The sequence below is a fragment of the Haliotis rufescens genome, unplaced genomic scaffold (genome assembly GCF_023055435.1).
Source record: "Haliotis rufescens isolate VD_foot unplaced genomic scaffold, xgHalRufe1.0.p SCAF_21, whole genome shotgun sequence".
Lineage (NCBI taxonomy): Eukaryota > Metazoa > Mollusca > Gastropoda > Lepetellida > Haliotidae > Haliotis > Haliotis rufescens.
The window spans coordinates 477,834-490,398 of record NW_025963902.1 but is presented as its reverse complement, the minus strand read 5'-3'; the positions used below and the strand labels follow the sequence as shown (position 1 = coordinate 490,398).

Sequence of the window (12,565 nt, the reverse complement as noted above, 5' to 3'; positions counted from 1 at the left end):
CCTATTCTACCCCGGAATCTTCAAGGGTCTCTCTTGTCACACATATTTGTGGAGACTGTTTTGTCACCCTGAATCTTTAAGCACAGTTCTAATTATACAAATATGAAGCAGATGAGGCAGTCTCACTGGTCTTCTTTATTTCTGGTTCAGTTGGTTAATCAGTGGAAGGGAATTGGCTATTTGATAGTTATTAAACGATATCAGATCATCGATATACCCGAAGCTTAAGTTAAACTTCTTTGCCAAATTTCATTGTTTTCACGTTACCAATCCGAGCAGAAATTCAGATTCATATATAAGAAGAAACAAAGAAGAGGGCACAAATGGTGCCCATGGGGATGCCTACGTTTTGTCTAAATGCCCCAAATTTTACGTGATGTTATCAAAGAGGAAGTCCAGCATTTCAAATATGTTTTTCTCAATAAACATCGGATTGCATTCATTTTTAACACATTGTCCCGAACCTCTGGATACGTAACTGTGTCACCACGTTTTGTAACAAAAGTGAGTGAGTGAGTGAGTTAGGTTTAACGCCGCTTTTAACAGTATTCCAGTTATATCACGTTGTGTCAGCTTAATGTGGGAGGAAAGCGATGCAGGACGTTTACCACTTCGGTGAAACACACGAGCATGGGTATGGTGCTGACAAACCTAAAAACATAATCGGGTCGAACCGGGATTCGAACCCACAATCATAGGTTTCTGGCGTGCCCAAGGGACGCAACTCTGCACAGCGAGTCGCGGCGCCTTAGACGACTGGGCCACCCGAGCCCCCTTGTAACAAAATCCCCGTGAATCAAGGAATGAAGGTTTTTCTTTAGTTTGTCAACCGGGATAGTGGTGTACAAACTTGACAACCCAAACGTTTGGACAGAATATAACTTGGTACTATTCTAAGATTGCAAAAAAACGTTAAGCAAATCCATTGGGTTGTTTTAATCCACATTGTACTCTCTCGTCTCAAAACGTTTTTGTGAATATAAAAAAAGGTCTTTCCTTAATTCATCCCCTTATAAGGAATTATAAGGTGTAGATAACCAATCGCCTGTCAATATCACATGTTTCGTAATGTTTCGTAATGTAGATAATCCATGCAATTTCTTCATTTTGTTTTTGAAAGAGCTTAAAATGTTTAGGAGAAATATATATCTCTTTTCGCTCAAGTTAACAGTCTATATTTTGTATGAATCAACTATTGCACATTGAGCGATTATCTCCTTTAACTGTAGGCGTAGTATATAGCTTTATCACGCACTGACCTTGCAGTGCTGTACATCGTATCTTGTTCAAGCTGTACCATTGAGAGTAAGTGATTATCTCCCTTTCACGAACAGCTCTATTGCACACTGCCTTTACAAGGACCCGTGAAGATTCCGGGATAGAATAGGTCTTCAGCAACCCATGCTTGCCGTAAAAGGCGACTAACGGGATCGGGTGGTCAGGCTCGCTGACTTGGTTGATTCATGCCATCGATCCCAATTGCGTGGATCGATGCTCACGATATCAATCACTTGATTGTCTGGTCCAGACTCGACTATTTTACAGACCGCCGTCATATAGCTGGACTATTGCTGAGTGCGGCGTTAAAAAACAAACAAACAAACAAAGCCTTTGCAGTGAATCGTATGTTATTAAATCAGCCAGCGAGAAAAGTTCCAGGAAGGAATTCAGGTTAAGCATGTAACCCGCACTCAATATTTCTCCCTTCACACTGCTATTGCAACGTATTGTTCAAGACGATTAAATATCAGACCTCTACAAAGTAGGACTTTGTTCAATAAACAACACATGGAAAACAACGGGTTTGATATGAGAAATTTGTAATTCGTTGTTTTCATAATTACATGTATGGTGCTTGCTGTGCATAGTTGAGCACAGTATTATTTCAATTGCTTCCTTCAGGGGGCGGTTTACGGTTTGTTGCTTTAACAGTTTTTTTAACTTCCGGCAGAATTTATACATCCATATATGTTCTTTGCTTCTCGATACGTAGGAAATCAACAGGTTGCTCTGTAGTTTGCAATTATTTTCCCTATCCGTGAAGATCCGGGTTAGAATAGGTCTTCAGCAACCCACGCTTGCCGTAAAAGGCGACTATGCTTGTAGTAAGAGACGACTAACGGGATCGGGTGGTCAGAGTCGCTGACTTGGTTGATGCTGGTCATCGTATCTTAATTGTGTGGATGGATGCTCATGATGTCAATCCTTGGATTGTCTGGTCCTGGCACGATTATAAACAGACCGCCGTCATACAGCTGGAATATTGCTGAGTGTTCAACAAAAAACGAACAAACGAACATGGTAGAATGGAGATATACCTACTGTGATTTGAACATTGAATTGTTTATACGTTTAAAAATTAAAATTACAATAAGCGGTATGTACTCTACAGTGGGGTCATCAGATTTCAAATTCCATTCCTACCTTGATGTAGACCCCACGCTTACCTAACAAAAGAAATCCCAAACAAATCATTTGGTTTAACAACAAGCATACAACCAATTGAGAACAAAATATAATCCTCACAGGTCCATTTTTACAGATGGGACCAAAGATGGATCCTGAACTGTCTCCTCAAGAGTACCAGATACTAGTTCAATCTTTACGGCTGAGGCCAAAGCAATTATAACAGTATGTACATACACTCTTAAAAAAAAAGACTTCACAAAAAGTCCGGAATATAAATTGGATATATAGTATTGGAAAATGTTGGTGGCGTCAAAACACAGCCATTGTCGATATGCAATGTCTTAAACGGCATTGTTTTCACGCTTGTTCAAAATGTCATGGAGGAAAACAGTAAAACAAAATACACGTGCAAGTTAAGGAACGGAAAATGCACAGAAAATGCACGGAAGATCGCCATAGGACGTATCCAAATAGGGAATCGTTGTCCTCTGTTGCACGGCACTTCAACGTCCACCACAGCACCATTTGCACCTGTGAAGATCCGGGCTAGAATAGATCTTCAGCAACCCGTGCTTGCCGTAAAAGGCGACAAACGGGATCGGGTGGTCAGGCTCGCTGACTTGGTTGATGCATGTCATCGATCTCAATTGCATGGATCGATGCTCATGATATCAATCACTGGATTGTCTGGTCCAGACTCGATTATTTACAGCCCGCCGTCATAAAGCTGGAATATTGCTGAGTGCGGCGTTAAACAACCAACCAACCAACCATTTACCGCCTTTGTTACCGATACACAGAGTTCAATTCCACTGCAGACCGTCCGAGAACCGGCCGGCCAAAAGCTACCACCCCTGCACAGGATCGCTACAATCGACTGTTCCACCTACGTAATCGCAATGACGCAGCTACGGAGACTGCCAGGAACCATATTCGCGAGGCTGGAATCCGACCCAGAAGTCCAGTTATCGTTATCGTTTTGCAACAGATCCATCGACAGCAACACATGCGTTGGTGCAATATCTTACAGCCTTGGAAGTTGAGAAAACTGGAGACGATGAATCACGATTTCTTCTTCACCAGATCTCCAGATCTCAACCCAATTGAATACCTCTTGGATGAGCTCGATCGGCGCGTACGTCAGCGTCAGAACTCGCCGCAGACAATCCCACAACTGGCCAACGATCAGCAAGCAGAATGGAGCAGAATTTCACAGGACACTAGTTAGTGCCGAGGAGATGCAGAGCCGTGATTGCTGCCTGGGGCGGTTCAGCGCAACCTTATGTCCTTATGTGACATGACAATGAACAGTTTGCACTGCTGAGGCCAAAGCTATCTTTTCAGCTTTGACCTATATCAAACATCAAAACCAATCAAAAAAATTCATCATTTTCTCCGATTCATTATCATGCCTTCAGGCACTTAAAGGTATCTCTTCAAATCATCCTATAATCCTTGACATTTTAGAACTCTATCATTATCTTTCTACTGGCCTTGCCTTGCTGGTTACCAAGTCATGTAGGCATAACAGGTAACTCAAAAGCCGATACTGCAGCTAAAGCAGCTCTTGACAAACCGTTGTCTCCACTCTTCAGCCCGTACAGTGATTTCAAACCAACCATCAAATCTTATACTCGGGACCTCATCCAAAAGGGGTGGGACACCCAAGTAGGAAGCAATAAACTACACGAATTGAAACCAACAATCGGTCATACCTACTTGGGTTGTCAGTCAAGACATGACGAGGTCGTTTTACGACGGTGTCGTATTGGCCACTGCTTAAGACAGATGAGGACGAACCTCCCAAGTGTATCCCTTGTGATGAAAGGTTCACCGTCAAGCATATATTGCTTGACTGTGTGGACTTTGCAATCGCAAGGGATTCACATTATCAAAGTGTAAATCTAAAAGATCTCTTTTCCCATGTCAGCGGGCATCTCATCATAAATTACTTGAAAGAAATTGGTCTGGATAATAAATTTTAAATATGTATGTGAATAATTAAATGCTTGTTTTTAAATTTGGTGTGATGCTATTAACAACTGACATTATTAAAGGCTCTGTCCATCAATTGTTTTTAAATATGACATTGCATAAATAACTAAATTGTGTATATATTAGCTTGGTCTCGTAGCTATATGGCTGAAATAATGCCGACGCGACGTTAAATTTTAACTCACTCACTCACTCACTGTACAATGACAACATGTGATTATCGAGCTCCAAAAATTTCATATTCGTATCTTTGATATTAAATTAAATATATCAACTTTATTAGGTACAATAAATTTACTAAAAATCTACCTGTGCGTTTCTTCTTTTTTTTTAAAAGCTTATATTTAACAATCTAAAAAATTCAGCATTTTTTCAGATTCATTGTCTTGCCTTCAGGCACTTATTCGTGGCTCCTCAAATCATCCCATAATCCTTGACATTTTAGAACTTTTCAATTATCTTTCTACAGGTCAATGTGACATCGTCTTTTGCTGGTTAACAAAATATGTAGGCATAGCAGGTAACTCAATGCTGCAGCTAGAGCAGCTCTTCAGAAACCTTTCCCCTCACTACTTATCCCACACAGCGATTTCAAACAGACTATCTATAAGTAATACCAAAACCATGGGCCACCCAGGTAGCAATCAATAACCGTAAATAATCAACCAGGGGAGTTTTGTTTTTGGGGTAGGGGTGCGAAATATGTCTGAAAACGACATCACTTTCAAATCCCTCGAAATCATGAACAGATGGACCACCCAAGCTGACAGCAACAAGCGTGAGTGAGTGAGTATAGTAGTACGTTGGTTGGTTTTGTTGTTTAACGCCGCACTCAGCAATATTCCAGCTATATGACGGCGGTCTGTAAATAATCCAGTCTGGACCAGACAATCAATTGATTGTCATCATGAGCTTGATCTACGCAATTGGGATACAATGACATGCATCAACTAAGTCAGCGAGCCTGACAACCCGATCCTGTTGGTCGCCTCTTGACAAGGACTGTTGCCCCTTATGGCAAGTATGGGTTCCTGAAGACCTATTCTATCCCGGATCTTCACGGGTCTTGATTGCAGTGTGATGGAACTGAACACACAGAATACCTTCTGCAAATAGGGACGATAAAACCGTTTCCATAATCACATGCCATGTTTGCTAAAACTACGAATCAGACTGTATCATGAGCATGTGTTCATGAATTACTCGTCCTCAGCAACCCATGCTTGCCGTAAAAGGCGACTATGCTTGTCGTAAAAGGCGACTAACGGGATCGGGAGGTCAGGCTCGCTGACTTGGTTGATACATGTCATCGATCCCGATTGCGTGGATCGATGCTCATGATGTCAATCACTGGATTGTCTGGTCCAGACTCGATTATTTACAGACCGCCGTCATATAGCTGGAATATTGCTGAGTGCGGCGTTAAACAACAAACGAACAAACGAACATGAATTACTCTGAAGTGGCGATAAAAGATGTTCGCCAAAAGGTCAGCGTATCCTGCCCAACCGGTGGCAACCGTTCATCCGGTAAAACACGGTAACGTGGTAATTTGCATCGGACATCATTCTTGTTACGTAAGTTTTTGAAATGTCCTCCTTTTGGGGCAAGAGTCGTATGAAGCTTTTTGAAATCATCACAGAAACAGTAGGATTACAGTGTGATGTCTCCTCGGCATTAAGGGACAGGGAATAGCCCAGTTTATGAATCATTCGCTCGTCACACCGAAGTTCGATTCCCAACATGGGTACAATATGTGAAGCCCATTTCTTGTGTCCCCCGCCGTCATGTTGATGGAATATTTCTGAAAGCGGCGTAAAACCATTCTCAGCCACCCGTTTATACTTAAACTAACATCCTGTCAGTATGATTATAATAAATCAACAATAAATTATCAACAGTTTGATATATTTCAGTTTAATTTCCACAACTAGAAACAGCGAGTTGCCAGTACAAGTATGTTACAACTGCAGCTGTGAGTCGTGTTGCATCTTCATCGGAATGTAGGCACTGAGGGGATGCGGCTACAGGGGAACCTCGCAGATGTATCGCATTCGGCGCTCGCATTTTTGGACAGCAATCCCCATATAATCCAGATAGCCACAGTTGTACCGGGTTGAGGACATTGGCTGATCCTTCGCCCAGTTAGTGACAAACCTGGATCCAGAGTTCCATTTGAACCCAGTGGTAGTTACCCGCTTCAAACCAATCCACAATCTGTAGTCTTTATATTCTGAAACGAGAAGAATCTTTCTTGTGGGAGCTACATGATTTTGGTTTGGTTTGTTTAACGCCGCACTCAGCAATATTCCAGCTATATGACGAGATAAATAATCGAGACTGGACCAGACAATCCAGTGATTAATATCATGAGCATTGGGATCGATGACATGCATCAACCAAGTCAGCGAGCCTGACCACCCGATCCCGTTAGTCGCCTTTTACGACAAGCATAGTCGCCTTTTACGGTAAGCATGGGTTGCTGAAGACCTATTCTACCCCGGAATCTTCACGGGTCGGGAGCTGCATGATGGCCCAATACATCACTTTATATTATTACTAATGTTTGGTTCGTTCGTACATATAAAATATTAGTAAACTGTTTTGGTAATTAAGCAACCGTCTTGGTTAGCGTGTTTGCTCAATGAAGCATTTGTGACAGAGACTTCATTTCTGAGATATCCCAACATACCCCATGACAGTAGTCTGACAAATGATTGGAGGACATTGAAGGACAAGGTTCTCGCTATGGATTGGGCGTAAAACAATATATTAAAATTTATTGGAATTTGATGAAGCTTGGTATTAATGATTTGACAGGTGGGTCCCGATTGTGTTGTTTTTTAGTGACCTCCATAAAAGGTGCAGGCGCCGCGATTCGCAGTGCAGAGTTGAATCCCCTGGGCACGCCTAAAACCTATGATTGTGGGTTCGAATCCTGGTTCGCCCCGATTATGTTTCTAGGTTTGTCAGCACCATACCCGTGCTCGTGGGTTTCACCGAAGTGGTAAAACGTGTGAGACTTGCATCACTTCGGGCTTTACTCCCATTAAGCTGACACGCCTCGATATAACTGGAATGACGTTAAAAGCGGCGTTAAACCCAACTCACTCACTCACCCTGCTCTTCGCTCAAGGGCGTTTGGCCCCGTGTCCTGACATGAATACTGGAGTTGCGTGTTATTCCCACTGTTTATGAATCTGGTAAAGAGAAAAGCACACTTACTGCTGGAGCCCACACTCTTGGACGAAGCAGTCAAGACTCCAGACATAAAGCCATACTTGTCAGGAGAGTCCAGATCCATAAGGCGGCCGTTCTGGGTTTTGGCGCACTCTCTCATGGCTTCAACATAGGTCGTCTCAGCAGCACTTACTTTGAAGCACATACTCGGATTCTGGGCCCTTGTGAATCCACTTGGACAGGGGACTGAAGAAAGTGAAGAAATTGGTATTAGTTGACGCTTAACCATCTGATCAACAGTACAGTAAACTACGGTTATAACGAACTCGAAGGGACCAGTAATTTAAGTTCGTAATAACCGTAGTTCGTTATAAGCATATAAACAGTATATATACATCAAATGGCCGGGACTAAAAAATCAGTTCGTTATATCCGTCAGTTCGTTTTAAGCGTGTTCGTTATAAACGTAGTTTACTGTATTTGTACTACAAGATTGGTTGGCTGGTTGGTTGTTTAACGCCTTACTCAGCAATATTCCAGCTATATGACGGCGGTCTGTAAATAATCGAATGTGGACCAGCCAATCCAGTGATTGACATCATGAGCATCGATCAACACAATTGGGATACGAGGACATGCATCAACCACGTCAGCAAGCCTGACCACCCGATCCAGTAAGTCGCCTCTTACGACAAGCATAGTCGCCTTTCAGGGCAAACATGGGTTGCTGAAGACCTATTCTACCCCAGATATTCACACTACAAGACGTAGTATCTAAGCATATTTGAATTTTCCTGGCATTAAACATTATAACATCAGAATGGAGCATATGCATAACGTGTACTAATCTTTATAATTGATGCAGAGGTATATGTTTATAAAATTATGTTAATGCTTGAAATTATCTGTTCAACATTTGTTCAAGAAGTGTTCATCTTAAATATTAGTACGCTCTTCTGGACGATTAATGGAGATTACGTATTTCGAAACCTTAAAATATGCTTATTTATTGTTATTATTTTCAGTTTAGTTACCAGTTATCAAATCCTTTACGATAGCATTCTGGGCAAAGGTCACACAAACCAATAAAGCAGATGAACCCTGATCGGACTCCATGAAAATGAAGGATTACTGGGTTCTTGAACGAAATGTCTGATTTCCAGTACGATTTAGCTTCTTTACCAAGTAGATTTGGAAATGTCAATCTTATTAAAATCGAAACACTTATGTGCCTTTATTTTTCCAATTTTGTGACAAGTCAGTCGGACATTGACAGCGGTCAATATAGTTCCAATCGAATTTGACAGAAGTATAAATACTATACAGGCCAAAAAACAATTTCCTACAGAATTGTTTTAACTTTGTCACTGAGCAGTTCCGATTTATTTCCGCCAAAGTCAGCTGTGTTTAATTCAAGACAGGGGCCAAAGCTGCCGAGACCCGTGAAGATCCGGGGTAGAATAGGTCTTCAGCAACCCATGCTTGCCGTAAAAGGAGACTATGCTTGTCGTAAAAGGCGACTAACGGAATCGGGTGGTCAGGCTCGCTTACTTGGTTGATGCGTGTCATCGGATCCCAATTGCGTGGATCGATGCTCATGACATCAATCACTGGATTGTCTGGTCCAGACTCGATTGTTTACAGACCGCCGTCATATAGCTGGAATATTGCTGAGTGCGGCGTTAAACAGACAAACAATAAGGCGTACCTACCAGACCTTTAATATTTACATATTTATCTGTAAATGACGGATACTGTTTTAATTAGGTTGGCTTGACCTTGCCAAGAAACCTACCCATCGATGCTCATGACAATTTTTAGATTGTCTGGTCCAGACTCGATTATTAACAGAACACCGACATATAGCTGTAATATTGCTGAGTGGGGCGTTAAACAACTACAAAGCAACAACCAAATTAAAAAATAAGCGGATCATACCATAAAAGACATAGTCTCCAAAGGTGTTTTGTCTGGCCCTGAAGCACCTCGGGGCCACATCCTCTCTGTAGCCTTCGGGGCAGCCAGCTGGGGAGTAGAATAATAGAAATAAGATCACCTCCGGCTGAAACATTGAATCAGTAGATCTAACGTTATAGTAATTCGGGACCTAAACTAATAACAACTCGGGGCCTAATGTAATACTTATCCGGGGCCTAACCACCATGTACTAATCAAAACGATGCGTCGACGTGATTTATGTAGGGAAGCGTATTCATGCCATATTCTAAGAATAATGTCATGTTCCATACATATGCCATTTCTATTCTCTAGTATTTCCTGGTTATCACATCAGTGTAAATAGATTTGAAGTGTAATAACCAATATTGAGGCAATAATATTTAATGCAAGATATATTTGACAGCCAACCTGAAATTCCAGCCACTGCGCATGATGCCAAAATGACAAGTCGCCACATCATTGTAACAGGAGAATTCTGAAAGACAAATATTAATTACTGCAGACAGGTGTTTGAATTTGGCAATGTGAACAAGCGAAAACTTTCCTTTCAATATATTTGCTTTGTCCTACACAGTTATAAGTCACCACGTGATCACAAAGCAGTTACGTCTTTGGTCATCGTAACCACACTCAGCATTACCGTACTGCACACGTCAATGACAACCCCTTCTCAGTTGTAAACAAGGATACTGCTTGAAATGACGTTTGACCCGTGAAGATTCCGGGGTAGAATAGGTCTTCAGCAACCCATGCTTGTCGTAAAAGGCGATTATGCTTGTCGTAAAAGGCGACTAACGGGATCTGGTGGTCAGGCTCGCTGACTTGGTTGATTCATGTCATCAATCTCAAATGCGTGGATGGATACTCATGAGATCAATCACTGTGTTGTCTGGTCCAGACTCGATTATTTACAAACCGCCGTCATATAGCTTGAATATTGGTGAGTGCGGCGTTAAACAACAAACTAACCAACTAAAATGACGTTTATAATAGAAATCTATACAAGCATATCATTAAAAAAGCTTCATGGTACACACGGTTTTGCCAAAGAAGCTCAATTAAACCTTTCTTCTTTTGAAAGGGAGACACGGGTGGCCCAGTCGTCTAAGGCAACGCGATTCGCTGTGCAGTGTTGCGTCCCTTGGGCACGCCAGAAACCTATGATCGTGGGTTCGAATTCCCGTTCGCCCGATTATGTTTCTAGGTTTGTTAGCACCATGCACGTGCTCTTGGGTTTCATCGAAGTGGTAAACGTCTAAGACCTGCATCACTTCGGGCTTTCATCCACCGCCAAGACCGCCTCCGTGGTCTACTGGTAGAGTGGAAGGTCCGGGGTTCGATCCCCCGCCGCGTCATACCAAAAGACGTTAAAATATGGTACTTGTTGTTACACTGTCTGGCGCTCGGCATTAAGGGGTTAAAACAAGGACTGGTCGGCTCGGTTTCAGTATTCTGTGTCTGAGTGGGGTATTCATGTTAAACTGCGGCATGGAATCTCAGTGAGCTAGCACTATAAATCGGCATCAGTCCGGACTAGAACAAGCACCACACAACACACACACGTACATGCACGTCGCTATATAAGTGCAATAATCTTGGACGCGACGTTAATCCCCATATCACCTCACCTCCACCGTCAAGCTGACACACCGTGATATGACTGGAATACTGTTCAAAACTGTTTCAACTCACCAAACAGGCCCTGGTTCCTTATGCCAAATGATTTTGTTTATTTTTTGTTGTTTAACGCCGCACTCAGCAATATTCCAGCTATATGACGACGGTCTTTAAATAATCGAGTCTGAACCAGACAATCCAGCGACTGATATAATGAACATCGATCCACACACCTGGGATACGCTGACATGGTTCAACCTAGTCAACAAGCCTGACCTCCCGATCCCGTTAGTCGCCTCTTACGACAAGCATGTAATCACAAATACATCTGATGAAAGTAAATACTATTAAATCGGTTGCGCCTTTTTAACTTTTGGCAAAGAACATGTACACAAAAACATGACTCCTTGATATGTTTTGTTTTAATTAATATAGCTAAAGAACAAAAGAATAAGTGCGAGTTTCAACTTCCATTAACAAACACATACTGACACACAATGACAACGTTTCATCTACAGTAAACTACGGTTATAACGAACTCAAAGGGACGACTAATTTTAGTTCGTTTTAACCGTAATTCGTCATAAGCATGTATACAGCATTACTACAGCAAATAGTCGGGTCTAAAAAGTTAGTTCGTTATATCCGTCAGTTCGTTATAAGCGTGTTCGTTATAACCGTGGTTTACTGTACTTTAGCACGAAGGCCAAGAAAAGGATTTAGCCATAAACATTTCCGCGCATGACAAACAATGATGACAATGTTACAAAATGCTAGTCCTGTGTTTAACTATATCATGACTAAATATACAGAATAACAGAGATTTGTGTGGCCATTTTGTCAAATACTACAAACATTATAACATCTCATGACTAATTACATGTAAAGAATTTTTTTCATCTGCCAGCCGCACGCAAAATTCCAACACTGATTATTTGAAATATAACTTTGTATTGATGACTAAATTGTGTATATATCAACGTGTTCTCGCCGCTATTTGCCTAAATCCTAACACTCAGTCACATTGAAGCCGTCCTTATTAGGATAATAATTACAATTTGGCCTATCATAAACATTTTAATGAGAGTATGTAATCATAAACATAATTCTTATACTTTACCAATAGTTGAGTGTACAAACGTGACTGCCTGCAGTGTCTCCCGAGTGATGAATGTAGAACTGTGTCTCTTTATATTGGAAGCATTAATGGTATTTGTATGATGATGCTTCTCAGGAACGCCTAGAATTATTGAGTTTCATTGCAATCTGTAACCACGGATAATAGGGATTGATTATTCTCTGTGGTTTAAGTTTCTTATTTACGTAATGTAATCACACTAATATATGTTGTAATATCATCATGAGTTATAATATCATCTATATATTCCAGGTGAATTTGATAGTA

General features: G+C 41.4%; 1 protein-coding gene across 1 annotated transcript; it reads right to left on the bottom strand.

Annotated features, from left to right (window-relative positions):
- Nucleotides 1-6,300: 6,300 nt before the first annotated feature.
- Nucleotides 6,301-12,382, bottom strand: LOC124141745 (C-type mannose receptor 2-like). Its single transcript, XM_046509830.2, has 5 exons — nt 12,281-12,382; nt 9,952-10,018; nt 9,523-9,609; nt 7,630-7,830; nt 6,301-6,637 (listed from the first exon to the last, which is right to left on the bottom strand). Exons 2-5 carry the CDS (start codon nt 10,001-10,003, stop codon nt 6,429-6,431), a joined length of 549 nt encoding a protein of 182 aa, XP_046365786.2. The 5' UTR covers nt 10,004-10,018; nt 12,281-12,382; the 3' UTR covers nt 6,301-6,428.
- Nucleotides 12,383-12,565: the final 183 nt, after the last annotated feature.

What these genes read in the sequence shown, in the direction of transcription:
- LOC124141745 (XM_046509830.2), bottom strand. Translation starts at nt 10,003, where the DNA reads ATGATGTGGCGACTTGTCATTTTGGCATCATGCGCAGTGGCTGGAATT. An exon ending in TGGAGACTATGTCTTTTATG is followed by an intron (nt 7,831 to 9,522) that starts GTATGATCCGCT and finishes CACTTTCTTCAG; the next exon opens with TCCCCTGTCCAAGTGGATTC. An exon ending in CAAGAGTGTGGGCTCCAGCA is followed by an intron (nt 6,638 to 7,629) that starts GTAAGTGTGCTT and finishes TTCTCGTTTCAG; the next exon opens with AATATAAAGACTACAGATTG.